Below are 13164 nucleotides of genomic sequence, written 5' to 3'. Positions count from 1 at the left end.
ACCGTGGGTAACTGAAATCACAGAAAGCAAAGCCACAGATAGGGGAGGTGCTATAAATTATATATTGATATTATATATCAATTATTTATTGATATATAATTATATATTGATAGATACACATCTATCTATATATGTCTCTTTAAAATACTTTAAAAAGATATTATTTAGTGACACAGAGTTATTCACTAAGCACTGTTCAAAAACAAAGACTGGAATAATAGGGGAGGTCCTAATTTATAGGATTTATAGGACCTAATTTATAGGACCTCCCCTATTATTCCAGTCTTTGTTTTTGAACAGTGCTTAGTGAATAACTCTGTGTCACTAAATAATTTCTTTTTAAAGTATTTTATTTTCTACCACTTACTGTTGGTATATGGAAATGAGAATTGATACTTGTATATTAATCTTACATTATTATGTCGCTGTATTTTTGTAGGAGATCTAATTGGATTCTCTTAAACATTTATGTCTGGGAACAGATTTGGCTCTTCTTATTTATTTACTGTCAATAACCTGCTGATCTTTCAATATAGTGTTGACTGTAAGTGCATTTTAAAAATAGGCTTCTTTGCTCTGTTCCAGATTTTAAAGTGTTATTTTTGGCCTTTTACCATTAAGCAGTATGTTTGTAGATTTTTAGCAGATTTTTTTATTGTGTTACAGATGTCCCCTAATCTCCCCAGTTTGGCTAACAACTTGTATCATGACCATTTTTTTTGTATACTGAGAAGGTCATAGTTGGTCTCTTTAACCTTTTTACTTATGTTATGTATTTCTTTAAAATTTAGAACTATCCAGGCATTTCTAAGATGAATGGAATTTTTTTCATTTTTTTAAAGTTCTAGATTAGGTTAAACTGTGATATTGAATGAAACATCTGTGTTTTCAATGGAGATTACATAATATTAGTGACATAATGGTAAATATTTAACGAACTCTTCAGAAGTCCTAACTTTTTAGCTTTTGCCAGTTTCCATGGTATAAATACTCTTGCCATATCAGATTTTCAGCTACTGACATGAAAAGAGATATACACAATTGGCTCTTTCAAGCCACTGTGAACCAATTCTGCATGCCACTGCGTATTTCATTTTTTATGTTCTTGTTTGGCTTGGGCATCAAAGTTATACTAGACATACAAAATGTGTTAGGTATAGGTAGTGTTGCTTCTTTTTTCCTCTGGAACAATTTATATATGACTAGTTATCTATTCTTCGACAATTTAACATTTGTTTGTTAAGCGTTTCCTATTTTTCTGATGGCTATAGCTTCTACTATCAGTTGAGTTTTCTCATTAAGAGTTAATAGATTTAGATTGTTGTAATAGTTACAGATTTGGTTTTTTTTTTTTTTTTTTTTTTTCTTAAAGCAGTGTTTTGTTTTTCCCAGAAATTTGTTTTCAAATTTTTGATACAAAGATGTTCCAAAATTTGCTTTTTTAAATCTCTTTTATATCTTTAACTATATCCCCTTATTTTTCTTGCTCAATATTGCCAGAGATGTGTCTGTTTTGAGTCTTTTCAAATAACTAATCTTTGGTTTATATTCCTTTGTATCTCTTTTGTTCTGTTAATTTCTGCTCTTAAGTTTTACTTTGTTGTGAAATGTGTGGTAATTTTATTAGTAACCATTCTAAACACTTTGTAAGTTTTAATATGATTTCTTTCTTGATTCATGAATTAGGTAGAAATATGACTTTAAATTTCCAATCATAACTTTTTAAAATGAATCCCCTTCCTTAATTTTAATTGTTGTCAGAGAAGACTTTAAAGTCGACTCTTTGACATCTATATTTGTCAAGACTCTAAGCTGTGGCTCAGAAATTTACATAAATGTTCTGTGTGTGCTTTTAATAGTTGGATGCAAAGGGTGTCTCATGTCAAGCTTGTTAACCATGGTTTCAAATATATAATTATTTTTAGTCTGCCTTTTCTAACATTACAGAGAAGTGAGTTAAATCTTCCACTGTTATTGTGAATTTGTTGATTTCATATAATTTGATCAATTTTTGCTTTGAATATTTTAAAAGACTTTGCTGTTAGTTATAAAGGCAGATTATTCCTTTTACCACTGCAGAATGACCCTCTTTATCTCTAATAGTGCTTTTTGTTTTGAAGGTTATTTTACTAACATTTCCTTTGGTTTGTATTTGATAAGTATCTTTTTTCATCCTTTTCGCCTTGCTGTATCTTTTTGTTTTAAATGTGACTCTAAACAGCATAGGTTAGACATATGTTGAATCTTCTTATTGTATCTTCTCTGATTCTTAACTTTCAGATTTTTCATCTCTCTTTTGTTTCTTGGGTCATTTCCTCAGACATACCTTTTTTTTTCCTTTTCTTCCCCCCCCCCCCCAATGTATCTCTTAGCAGCATCTAAGCTATTATTTAATTTACTCATTCCTAGATATTATATTTAGCTCATTTCTAGTTTTTAAAAAATGTTTTAAATTTCTTCCTTGTGGTCTTTAATTATACAGATATTTTGACTATTAAAATACATTGTTAACAGTATTTAGAATTTTTCTCTAATCTTTGAAGGCTCAAAGCCTGTTATGTATTGTGAGTATGTGTAGTTCTGCATTTTTTTAAGCCACTTTACTGAGATATGATTGACATACAAAAAGCATATACAGCTTGGAGATATGTGCTCACGAATCCATCACTACTATCTATGCCATTAACATATCCATTGTCTGCACAAGTTTCCTTTTGCTCTGTCTTTACTATTTTGTATGTGTGTAATGAGAATGCTTAATATAACATCTACCCTCTTATCAAATTTTTTACTTTCCAGGACAGCATTATTAATTGTAGGCACTGTACTGTACTGTAGAGCTCTAAGTCTTATTCATCTTCTACAACTGAAACTTTGTACCCTTTGACTAACACCTCTCCATCTCCTTCTACTTCCAGCCCTTGGCAGTTAACCGTTCTGTTCTCTATTTCTAAGAGTTTGGACTATTTTAGATTCCACATATAAGTTGCACCATGTAGTATTTTTCTTTCTGTGTGTGACTTCTCTCACTCAACATAATGTCCTCCAGGTTCATCTATGTTGCTATGTTGTCTCAAATGGCAGGATTTCCTTTTTTTTTTTTTTAAGGATGAATAATATTCTGTTATATGTATATACCACATTTTCTTTATCCATTTATCTATCACAGGGTTGCCTCCTTGTCTTGGCTATTTTAAATAATACTGCTGTGACATGGGCTCTCTCTTCCAGATCCTGATTTCAATTCCTTTGGATATATACCCAGAAGTGGTATAACTGAATCATATGTGGTTCTATTTTTCATTTTTTTGAGAAACTGCTGTACTGTTTTCCAATCATGGGTGTGTAGCTTTGGATTATCATTACCACAGTCAGGATGCTCACTTGTGTATCACAGGACTCCTTGTGTTACCCCTTTGTAGCTGCACTCAAACCCCTGGCAACCACTAATATGTCTTCCATCTTATAATTGTTATTCCATAAATGCTTCATAATGGAACCATGCTGTATATATCCTGTTGAGATTGGCTTTTTCACTCAGCATAATTTCCTTGAGGTTCATCCAAGTTGTTACATGTATTAATAGTTCGTTCCTTGTAGTATTTCCCGGTCGGGGGATACCACAGTTTAACCATTCACCATTGAAAGACATTTGGGTACTTTCCAGGTTTTGGCTTTTACAAATGAAGCTACTATGAACATTCATTTCCCACATTTTTTAATGAAAATTTTCAGGCACCACTTAATGTCCACAAAGTACCTTGGTTCTGTATTAGAATGTTTTTGCTATAAATTGGAATCAAAGCCATAATATATATCCACTTTTTCATTATTTTCATGTTATTTCTGTGAATTAGGTGTGAACAGATAGTTTTCATTTTTTGTTTTGTTGGGTTTGGGTTAACTGAAATGAGTCTTCTTGCTTTATGATTCCATTAAGCCTTTTTTTATTGATAGGAAAAAACTGGGACTTAGCTTACCCTAGCCCATCATTAGACAACTTTGGTGTTCTGATCCAACATTTAATATTCTTTTCTACAATGATTACCATACTTTGAAACACTAACACACCTTCTTTATTTGTGTGTTTTGGGGAAGAAAGTTTGTTACTGATGAAACTTGTGTAATAAAGTATATATGTTTAAACATTTGTGTGAATATCCTTTGTTTAGGAAGTCGAGGCACAAGAGGTTCTCAAATTGATAGTCACAGTAGTAGTAGCAACTATCATGACAGCTGGGAAACTCGGAGTAGCTATCCTGAAAGAGACAGATATCCTGAAAGAGACAACAGAGACCAAGCAAGGGATTCTTCCTTTGAGAGAAGACATGGAGAGAGAGACCGTCGCGACAACAGAGAGAGAGGTTTGTCAAATCGCTTATTATTCAATAATAGCCAACAGTGTTTGAGAGAATTGTCTTTTAAAAACCATTTATTAGTTTACTTTTTAATACATCTATTAAGACTTTTGCTTGTTGATACATTTGAAACTATTATATTTACTCATGTAATCTTCCTTGTTTACTTAGTTTAAGAGAGTGTGTAAATAGCTAGCTACCAAAGGACCTGTTTGGCAGCAGGGTGGGTACTGAGGTGTAATAAGTACTTGCATACTGCAAGAACCTACGTGCCCTACTTTATGTCTCTCACCTTAACCAAATAGCTTACAACCCTTTAAGGAATGTAGATGCTTGGGTGCCCATTCTAGGCATTTCTGATTGAGGAGATGATTTCCCACCTGAGTATCCTGGCCACTCACTCACTAACTTTGATAATATACCGAGTCTTATAAGAGCTGTCAGAAGAACAAAGGGGAAAAAAATTGATGATGGTAGGGTTGGGGGTGATCTGAGGAAACATTTTATATGCATGTTCCTTCTTGAGAATTTACAATAGTTTAGCTAATTTTATATTCTTGTGTATCTTAAACTAAACATTTTTGGTTAATGTATTAGATTCTACTCTGTTAGATACACTCTCTTAAATCAGTTTTGAAGCAAGATTACTCGAAGTCATTTAAAAAGGGTTTATAAGCAGTTTCTTTAACAAGCTTTTATTATCCATCTGTATTAGGGCCTTTAAACTCTTTAAGATCTTATGAAGCTCTAACTAACTTTGGCTGGTTACTAAAGTAACGTTTGCTATAATGCTGAGATTAATATAGTACGAAACTTGACTGGGTAGGAAATTGAATAATGATGTTTCATAGTGGGCGGAATCACGAGGGTAACAGTGTGTGTGTTGATATGGGCAGTAATGAGAGAAGGAGGTCATTAAGACACCAGGTACTTCAGTAGTATAGATGAGATTAGACTTGGTTGAGTTGAGTTTGGTAGGGTAAGCCTAATGGATTTGTGTTAAAAGATGTGTATGATTTCCTTAGTTACAAATGAGGCTGGAATTTATATGTTGTGTGTTGATACCTGAAATTATATCTTACCTAACGCTGATTCACCTCTCCTTAATCTAACATTTTGTCCTTGTAATGCTGTGCTTTTTTTAATGTCTCTTCTCTCTCTCTCTCTCTCTCTCTCTCTCTTTTTTTTTCCTAGTTGGATATCCTAGCTCAGGCTTTTTCATCTTATTCCTGAATTCAGTAGCAACATTTGGTTTCAGTCTTGTATTTAGTTCTCAACCATACGTGTATTAAGTTTCTGGGAACTTTGATAGTTGCTTTTTATGTATTAGCAGACTTAATACAGTAAAAGATATAAGTCTGGGAATATATATATAAAATATCCTTTAAAATCCTTTTATCTTTATAATATTCCTGTGAGTGTTGGTATGACGACAAGAGAATTCACATTTCATAACTTAAGAGATTTGGGCTAGGAGAAGGTTAGTGATTTTTCCAGTGTTACAGAGAAGTAAGTTCCAGAGCTGGAATTCAAACTCAGATCTTCTGACTGCAAGTTCTGTCCTCTTTCTGCTTTACTTTACTATAGCTACTTCAATAAATATCAGTTGTATGATTGAAACAGAACTATATATTTGAGGTTACCAGTATATTCCACAACGTTTATTGAGTACTCATGCATTTTGCTAGGTTCTTGAAGTACTGTAGTTCTTGTGCTTATAGAACTTAATGGGAGGGAAGATACCTCCCCTTAAAACACCCAAAAAGAAAAATGACTGTTCAGTACAATCAAGGACACAAAGAATGTGCCCAGATAGAAATTAAGGATAAGAGAGGAACCTTTTTTAGATAGACTGTGTATAAAAATTTGAAAGATGACATTTATGCAGAAGCATAAATGAAAGAGAAGAAACTAGCATTGTGAAGATTGAGGGTAAAAACACTCCATGCAGAGGGAAGAGTATGTGCCAATTCTCTGAGATAAGAAATACTATGTCCTAGAGTTTAGAAGAAGGCCAATGTGACCAGAGTACGGTGAGCAATAGGCAGATTGATAGAGGTTGAAGGTAGGGATGTGTGCAAGCACCTTGTTCTGTGCTCAGGAATTTCAGTCTTCCCTTTATTTCTCAACAGGCTGATTAGTATACACAGAGACAATTGGAGTGTGATTAATGTTACTACTGTATGAAGTTCTGTGAGATGACAGAGGAGCAGACAGGGTTCTGAGATCAGGAGAGCTTCCCTAAAGAGTTTGCTAGAAGGACAATGGAAGAACACTTTGCAGGGAAAAGGGGTAGCATGTGCTGACACGCAGGACTAAAAGAAACATATGCTTAGAGTAGTAATGAGTTATGGTGTTGGGAGTAGAGGTATGCCATAATAGGTAGGGAAGGAAAGAAACTGGGAAAAAGGACTGGTGAGAGACTATAGACCAGGTTCTAAATAGTCTAATAAACCAGGCTAAAAATTTTTGATTGGTTGCCTTGTAGGCAGGGAAAAGCAGTTGGAAAAAATAAAGTTTTCATGGAAAAAGTATAAGTAAGTCTGGGGAAGGACTGAAGACAATGATACCAACCAGTTAGACTGTTGATGACATAGACATCTAGGAAGAGGTGATCAGAGTCTGTTAAGAATACTAACTGTAGGGATGGAGAGAGGAAATGGATTAAGAAATATTTTGAGAGTGAAATTGATGGATAGCTCAGAGCTCTCCAGCTTTCATGAATGGGTATGTCATTCATTAAGATAAGGAAATAATATTAAGAGAAAAGCATCTTTGAAGAACATATTTTGGGGAAAAGATAGAAAAAAATTTCGGACACATTAAACTGATGTTCTTATATCCTCTCCATTTTCTTTGAAGTAAGAGACATTGTCTTTTGGGTTGGGGAAAATAGAATTTTTATCTGTCATAAGAAGTGTAAGTAAAAAAGTTTATTCCCTGACATGACTGTAATCAGAAATTTCAAGAATGAATTACTACATGCTGCAGTATTGAATTTCAGGTTCTGTAATCATTGTGACATTAGTATGACCCCTCAACCTGGAACTCAGACAATCTAAGACCATAAATATGTAGCATTTGGGGAATCAAAAGTGAACAATAGAACCATTTTAAATTTAAGTTGGTTTCAGCAAAAATTAAAAAGGGTTTAGGAGAAACTGACTTCTAGTCCCAATGTCCTAATAAATCTGCCATCTCTGTGGCTTTGGCCAGTCAACTTCTGGACCATAATTTCTGTGTTTTTAAGAAACAGCCAGATAAGATTTTGTTTTGTTTTAGCTTTAAAATTCTATGAACTTTTGTATTGATAAGTAACCTCTAAAGAGTAAATATGCATTAAGTCTTGCCTTTTTCATCTGTGATAAGATAGGAAATTCAAATTACTATAACGATTGATCCCTTCCCTGGAAACATCCTTAAGTTATTCTGCTTTTAATAAGCTGGTATTAGATATTCCACTTGAAAAGCTATTGACCATAATGTAACCCATACAATATAGGTTTATGACTAACCCATAAACATTATTACATAATATGGAAATAGAAACTTCATATAAGTAGCCTAGATCCTACCACAGTGAACTATTTTCAAAAATGGTTAATTCTGTGGAAAAGTCAATCCCATTTTTTAATACATTTTTCTGGTCCCAGACTAATTTCCTCCTCAACTGGGCATTTGGGCAGCATATATTCATTTTCGCTGTGTTTATATGATTCATGTATTGAAAAAAATATATTTATATAAAATGTGATGAGATGATCAGTTTAACATTTTGAAGAAAACAGCTCTTCATCTGAGTGATGAGTAATATGATTAAATAAAACTTTTAATTTATTATAAATATATATCACTAATATGAAACACTTTACATTTGATTACTTCAAGATTGCTAAGCATCAGTACCCTTAATATTCTAGTTTATGATAAATTGATATTGCAGCAACAATTATTGACAGATGTTTTGTTCTACTATATTTTCCTCACATAGTAGCTGCACTTTGATATGTATATATTTTGGCCTGAAATTAGAGGTGTGACTTACGAGGGAAATTTTTTTTTTCCTTCAGCTCCTATGTTCTACACCTCCTGCTGCCCCTATCCTTTGCCACCAGTGTTCTCAGGTCCTGCTGGGGGGACAGAGAAGATCAGAGGTGAAGGGTAGAGATGGCAGAAAGTGGGGTTGGAGCAGTGGGCTGGAGGTAGGGTAGGGAGCATGCAGAGAAAGATCAAAGGTGGATCAGTGGGAGGTGGGAGGGGGGTTGATGGGGAACAGAAAACACGTTAGTTAGAGGGCAAATAAAACTTACCTTTAAGAAAAAAAAATTTGTAAACATCTAGGGGTGATTATTTGGATGATTAACTTAAACGTAAATATAGTACCTGATTTATATTTGCTGCCAGTGTGACCCTATACACAGATAAAATTTAAGATTTGCCATATTGTCTTACCAATAGGTTATCTGTCAAATTAATCACTGACAAAACTTGATTTTCATTGTAGATCAAAGACCAAGCTCACCAATTCGACATCAGGGAAGGAATGACGAGCTTGAGCGTGATGAAAGAAGAGAGGAACGAAGAGTAGACAGAGTGGAGGATAGAAGAGATGAAAGGGCCAGAGAAAGAGAGAGGGAGCGAGAGCGAGACAGAGAGCGGGAGAGGGAGAGGGAGCGTGAGCGGGATCGGGAAAGAGAGAAGGAGAGAGAGCTGGAAAGAGAGCGTGCTAGGGAGCGGGAGAGAGAAAGAGAAAGAGAAAAGGAGAGGGACCGTGAAAGAGAGCGAGATCGTGACCATGACCGAGACAGGGAGAGAGAGAGGGAGCGAGATAGGGAAAAAGAGCGGGAGCGAGAGAGAGAAGAACGGGAGAGAGAGCGAGAGCGAGAGCGGGAGAGGGAACGAGAGCGAGAGCGGGAACGAGAGCGAGCAAGAGAAAGGGATAAAGAACGAGAGCGGCAGAGGGATTGGGAAGACAAAGATAAAGGACGAGATGACCGCCGAGAGAAGCGAGAAGATGCCAGAGAAGACAGGAATCCCCGAGATGGACACGAAGAGAGAAAGTCAAAGTAAGAATGAGAATGAATCCGTTTTTTAAAGTTCCATTTCAGTAAAGAGTTAAAAAGTTTCATTTAATGCTTTTTAGTGTGCCCCTAATGTCCTTATAATAATTCTTTTTCCTCTCTACATTTTCCTGTATTTTAATTTTATTATGTATATTTGGTGTTTAAAGTCTTTTTGAATTGTCTAGGGAAAGAAACACTTTCTCATCCTATTTCTGTAGCCATGGATATAATTAACCATTCTTATTTACTGTGCCATTTTTAATGACGTATTGGCTTATTCAGCTTCTATAGATTTGTTAAGGAATCCAACTATAAGTGATAGAACCAATACACTACACCTCATCATATCCACTTTATAACTAGTTCATGGAGTTGACCAGTTCACCAAAAGGTATTACCTATGCTATTCCTAATAATCCTTCATGAGTTTTGTGTACTTACAAGTCTGGAGTCATTACCCCCAGCCCCGGAAGCATTCACAATGTCTTAAAACTGAAGGAAGCCCTGCAGCCACTACATGGCCAGAAGATGAGAGAGAGGAGTTGTCCTCTCTTGAGCTATGGAGTTATAGTACATTATTGGGATCATAAGATGTGGTGTTATTATTGCAAATATCTGAGGACAGTTTTTCTTTTCTTTCTTTTTTCCCACTTGTCTTTTTTTTTTTTTTTTTAAGTCAAAAAGAATTTATTTGCTCAGGTATCTGGGAAGTCCATGGTCGGTGTTCATTTGTTCTGATGTGACTGTATTCAGACTTTCAAACAAAGTATTAGGAATGCTGTCTCTCCATCTCTCCACTGTTTTCTTCTGTGTGAGTTCCAGTTTCAGAAAGATTTTCTCCAAATGATGGCTAAGATGGCTTGAGTGTATGCCTATCATCTTCACAGCCTTCTCTATATGTTGGGGCTCTCATTAGTTGAGGAGTAGACGAGGGAGCTAAGTCAGTCACTGTAGCCATGAGAATTTTGGACTCCGTCAATTTTGAGGTTTTATGGACATAAAGCCAACTTTGTTGGAGTTAACTGCCCTTTTTTTTTTTTAAGTTTGCTAAAACAAATAATTTGTATATCCACTGCTTCTCCCTCTAGCTTATTTGAATCATGGTGAATACAGCTCCCTGCTTTAAGTTTTTTTCATCATTGCTATTGGAGATTATGGTTATAGACAAAGAACATAGCACAGAAGTGGAGGCTTCTTCTGTTAGATCTTGACTTCCCTTAATGCTGCAGCCAGGGTTTTCTATAGTTCACCCACTGGCTTCCCTTTCCCCATGTTTAAAAAAAAAAAATCTTACATTAACATAAAATTCAGCTAGTATCCTTAACATGTAGGCACACAATACATATTATTTCTCTTCTCTGACCAGGTCCTTAAGCTAAGATCGAAATTCTGAAATCTTTGTTACTTACTATTATTATCCAGTCCTGTGCTTTGATTTCATTTTTTCATGATTCTGATCTCTGCTTACAGTGAAAAGTTTGCTCTGGTTCTTTGCCACTGGGCAATCCAAACATTACAAGAACCCCAGAAACTTGGGAGTCAAACAGCTCTAAAACAATAACTAGCTATCTGAGACTAGTATCTTGATATTTTTATCAATTATATTGTCCTCTCAGGGGCGCCTGGGTGGCTTAGTGGGTTAAGGCTTCAGCTCAGGTCATGATCCCAGGGTCCTGGGATTGAGCCCCACATCCAGCTCTCTGCTCAACGAGGAGCCTGCTTCCTCTTCTCTCTCTCTGCCTGCCTCTCTGCCTACTTGTGATCTCTGTGTGTCAAATAAATAAAATCTTTTAAAAAATTATATTGTCATCTCAGTAGTTGAATTTATCCAGAACTTCTTTAACCACTATTATATAGGTTTTATTTGCTGAATTGCCATACTATTTATTTTACTCTTAATTTTGTTTCTATAACTATTTCCTTGAAGTTAAAGTTCTTTTTTGTATATTTTAATTATTCACTTCATTCTCATATATCAGTTATCTCTTGCTGTGTATCAAACCACACAGAAAGTTAGTTTAAAGCAACAACAATTTACCTGCTCATAATCATATAGATTAACACTTTTGGCTGGGCTCAGCAAAGTGCTTCTGCTGATCTTACTTGGGATCACTCAGGTTTCTAGTCAGTCTGGTAGTTCAGCTGGGTCTGGATGACCCAAAATGGCCCCAGTCTTATCTCGTGGTACTGCCTGTTAGGTTAGGGCATCTCTTTTTCTCCTCCACATGACCTTTCATCTTCCAGTAGTCTAAACTCTGCATATAATGATGGTAACATACTCAGAGGGCAAAAGCAGAAGTCTTGTTGCCTGAGTCCTGACTTTCCAAACTTACACAATGTTCTTTCACCACAATGCTCTTGTCATAGCAAGTCAGTGGGCCAGCCCAGATTCAAAGAATGGAGAGATAGATGGCCTAATGATGAGGAGTTTCAGATAGATAATTGTATGAGCTTGTGCCTGTAAGTTGACATACTAATCTCCTTTTTTCCACCTGGTTACTCATCTGTATAAATGAGCTGTCAAGGACATAGGTGTACTGCAGTGTTTTTGCCACTTTTAACCATAGTATTTATAAACAAAGTTAATAAAAAACTGGCCAAAATTTAATGAATAAATAGGAAAACACTAGAATAATTTAAGTACCAGAGATATTAATGACTAGTCATTTAAGGTTTAACCCTAAAGACCTAGAAATACAGTGAACATATGAATTATTTTATTAACTTGCCACCAAACAAGTGATTTTTGTTCTAAGAAGAGGGAAGGAACCAATTTTTCCAGTATACCCACAACGTGACTGACACTCGGTGTATTATATAACTAACTTAAATTCATGTCTTTTTTGACTCCAAAGCAAATACTAAATTTTCTCATTTGGCTTCCCAATATAAAATATTTCTTTATCATAAAAATTAAAATTAATGAGTAAGTTTTAGTCAAGGGTGCATTAGTATATTATTAATGCCTCTGTTGTATGTTACCATCTTGTAGTAATTAAATCTGGTGATTTAATGAAGAAAGACCTATTGCCGTGTATTTTAAGTCCACAATTGTGTGTCTTAACAAACGAAGTGAAGAATTTTATTAAAGATGCTGAATATCGGGGAGCCTGGGTGGCTCAGTGGGTTAAGCCACTGCCTTTGGCTCAGGTCATGGTCTCGGGTCCTGCGTCGGGCTCTCTACTCAGCGGGGAGCCTGCTTCCCTCTATCTCTCTCTCTGCCTGCCTCTCCGTCTACTTGTGATCTCTCTCTGTCAAATAAATAAATAAAATCTTTAAAAAAAAAGATGCTGAATACCTTTTTGTATGATATAGCTAGTTATAGTAAAGAAATAATACTAGTAAAGAAATCACTTTTTTATCCCCTGGAGGTTTATAAATTATATTTGTTCAACTTAGGAAACGTTATAGAAATGAAGGAAGTCCTAGCCCTCGTCAGTCACCTAAGCGCCGGCGAGAGCATTCTCCCGACAGTGATGCGTACAACAGCGGAGATGATAAAAGTAAGCAGAATCTATTTTCTGTGTTTCTATATCCACTTTCTTTTATAACCATGAGATCATTCTTTGGCATTAGTAGAAAATGATGAAGTAAGATTTTAAAACTTTTCTTGCTTTGCTGCCTCTGAATATCTCATGTGACTAAAGTATATGCTAGAAATACAGTTCCTGTATCGTGCTGGCACTGTCATCTCCTACTATTTGTAATAAAGCCCTATTGTGAGTGAAATTACTGCCACTTTT

General features: G+C 35.3%; 1 protein-coding gene across 7 annotated transcripts in view; it reads left to right on the top strand.

Annotated features, from left to right (window-relative positions):
* ZC3H13 (zinc finger CCCH-type containing 13) overlaps window positions 1-13164 on the top strand; it is a 100704-nt gene that overhangs the window by 69783 nt on the left and 17757 nt on the right. For 4 of the 7 annotated variants that reach the window (XM_045076657.1, XM_045076660.1, XM_045076658.1 and 1 more), the window contains exons 11-14: window positions 4173-4364; window positions 8429-8512; window positions 8863-9424; window positions 12821-12924. In XM_045076657.1, the coding sequence (XP_044932592.1) occupies window positions 4173-4364; window positions 8429-8512; window positions 8863-9424; window positions 12821-12924 (942 nt within the window). The remainder of the gene's footprint in view (window positions 1-4172; window positions 4365-8428; window positions 8513-8862; window positions 9425-12820; window positions 12925-13164) is intronic. The other 3 variants (XM_004759215.3, XM_013059808.2, XM_045076659.1) reach the window with 2 other exon arrangements.

Source organism: Mustela putorius, unplaced genomic scaffold, assembly GCF_011764305.1.
Source record: "Mustela putorius furo isolate JIRA1106 unplaced genomic scaffold, ASM1176430v1.1 tig00000179_pilon_pilon_pilon, whole genome shotgun sequence".
In the NCBI taxonomy this organism is placed as follows: domain Eukaryota; kingdom Metazoa; phylum Chordata; class Mammalia; order Carnivora; family Mustelidae; genus Mustela; species Mustela putorius.
Note: the sequence above shows the minus strand (reverse complement) of the source record. Positions and strands in the feature narration are given on the sequence as shown.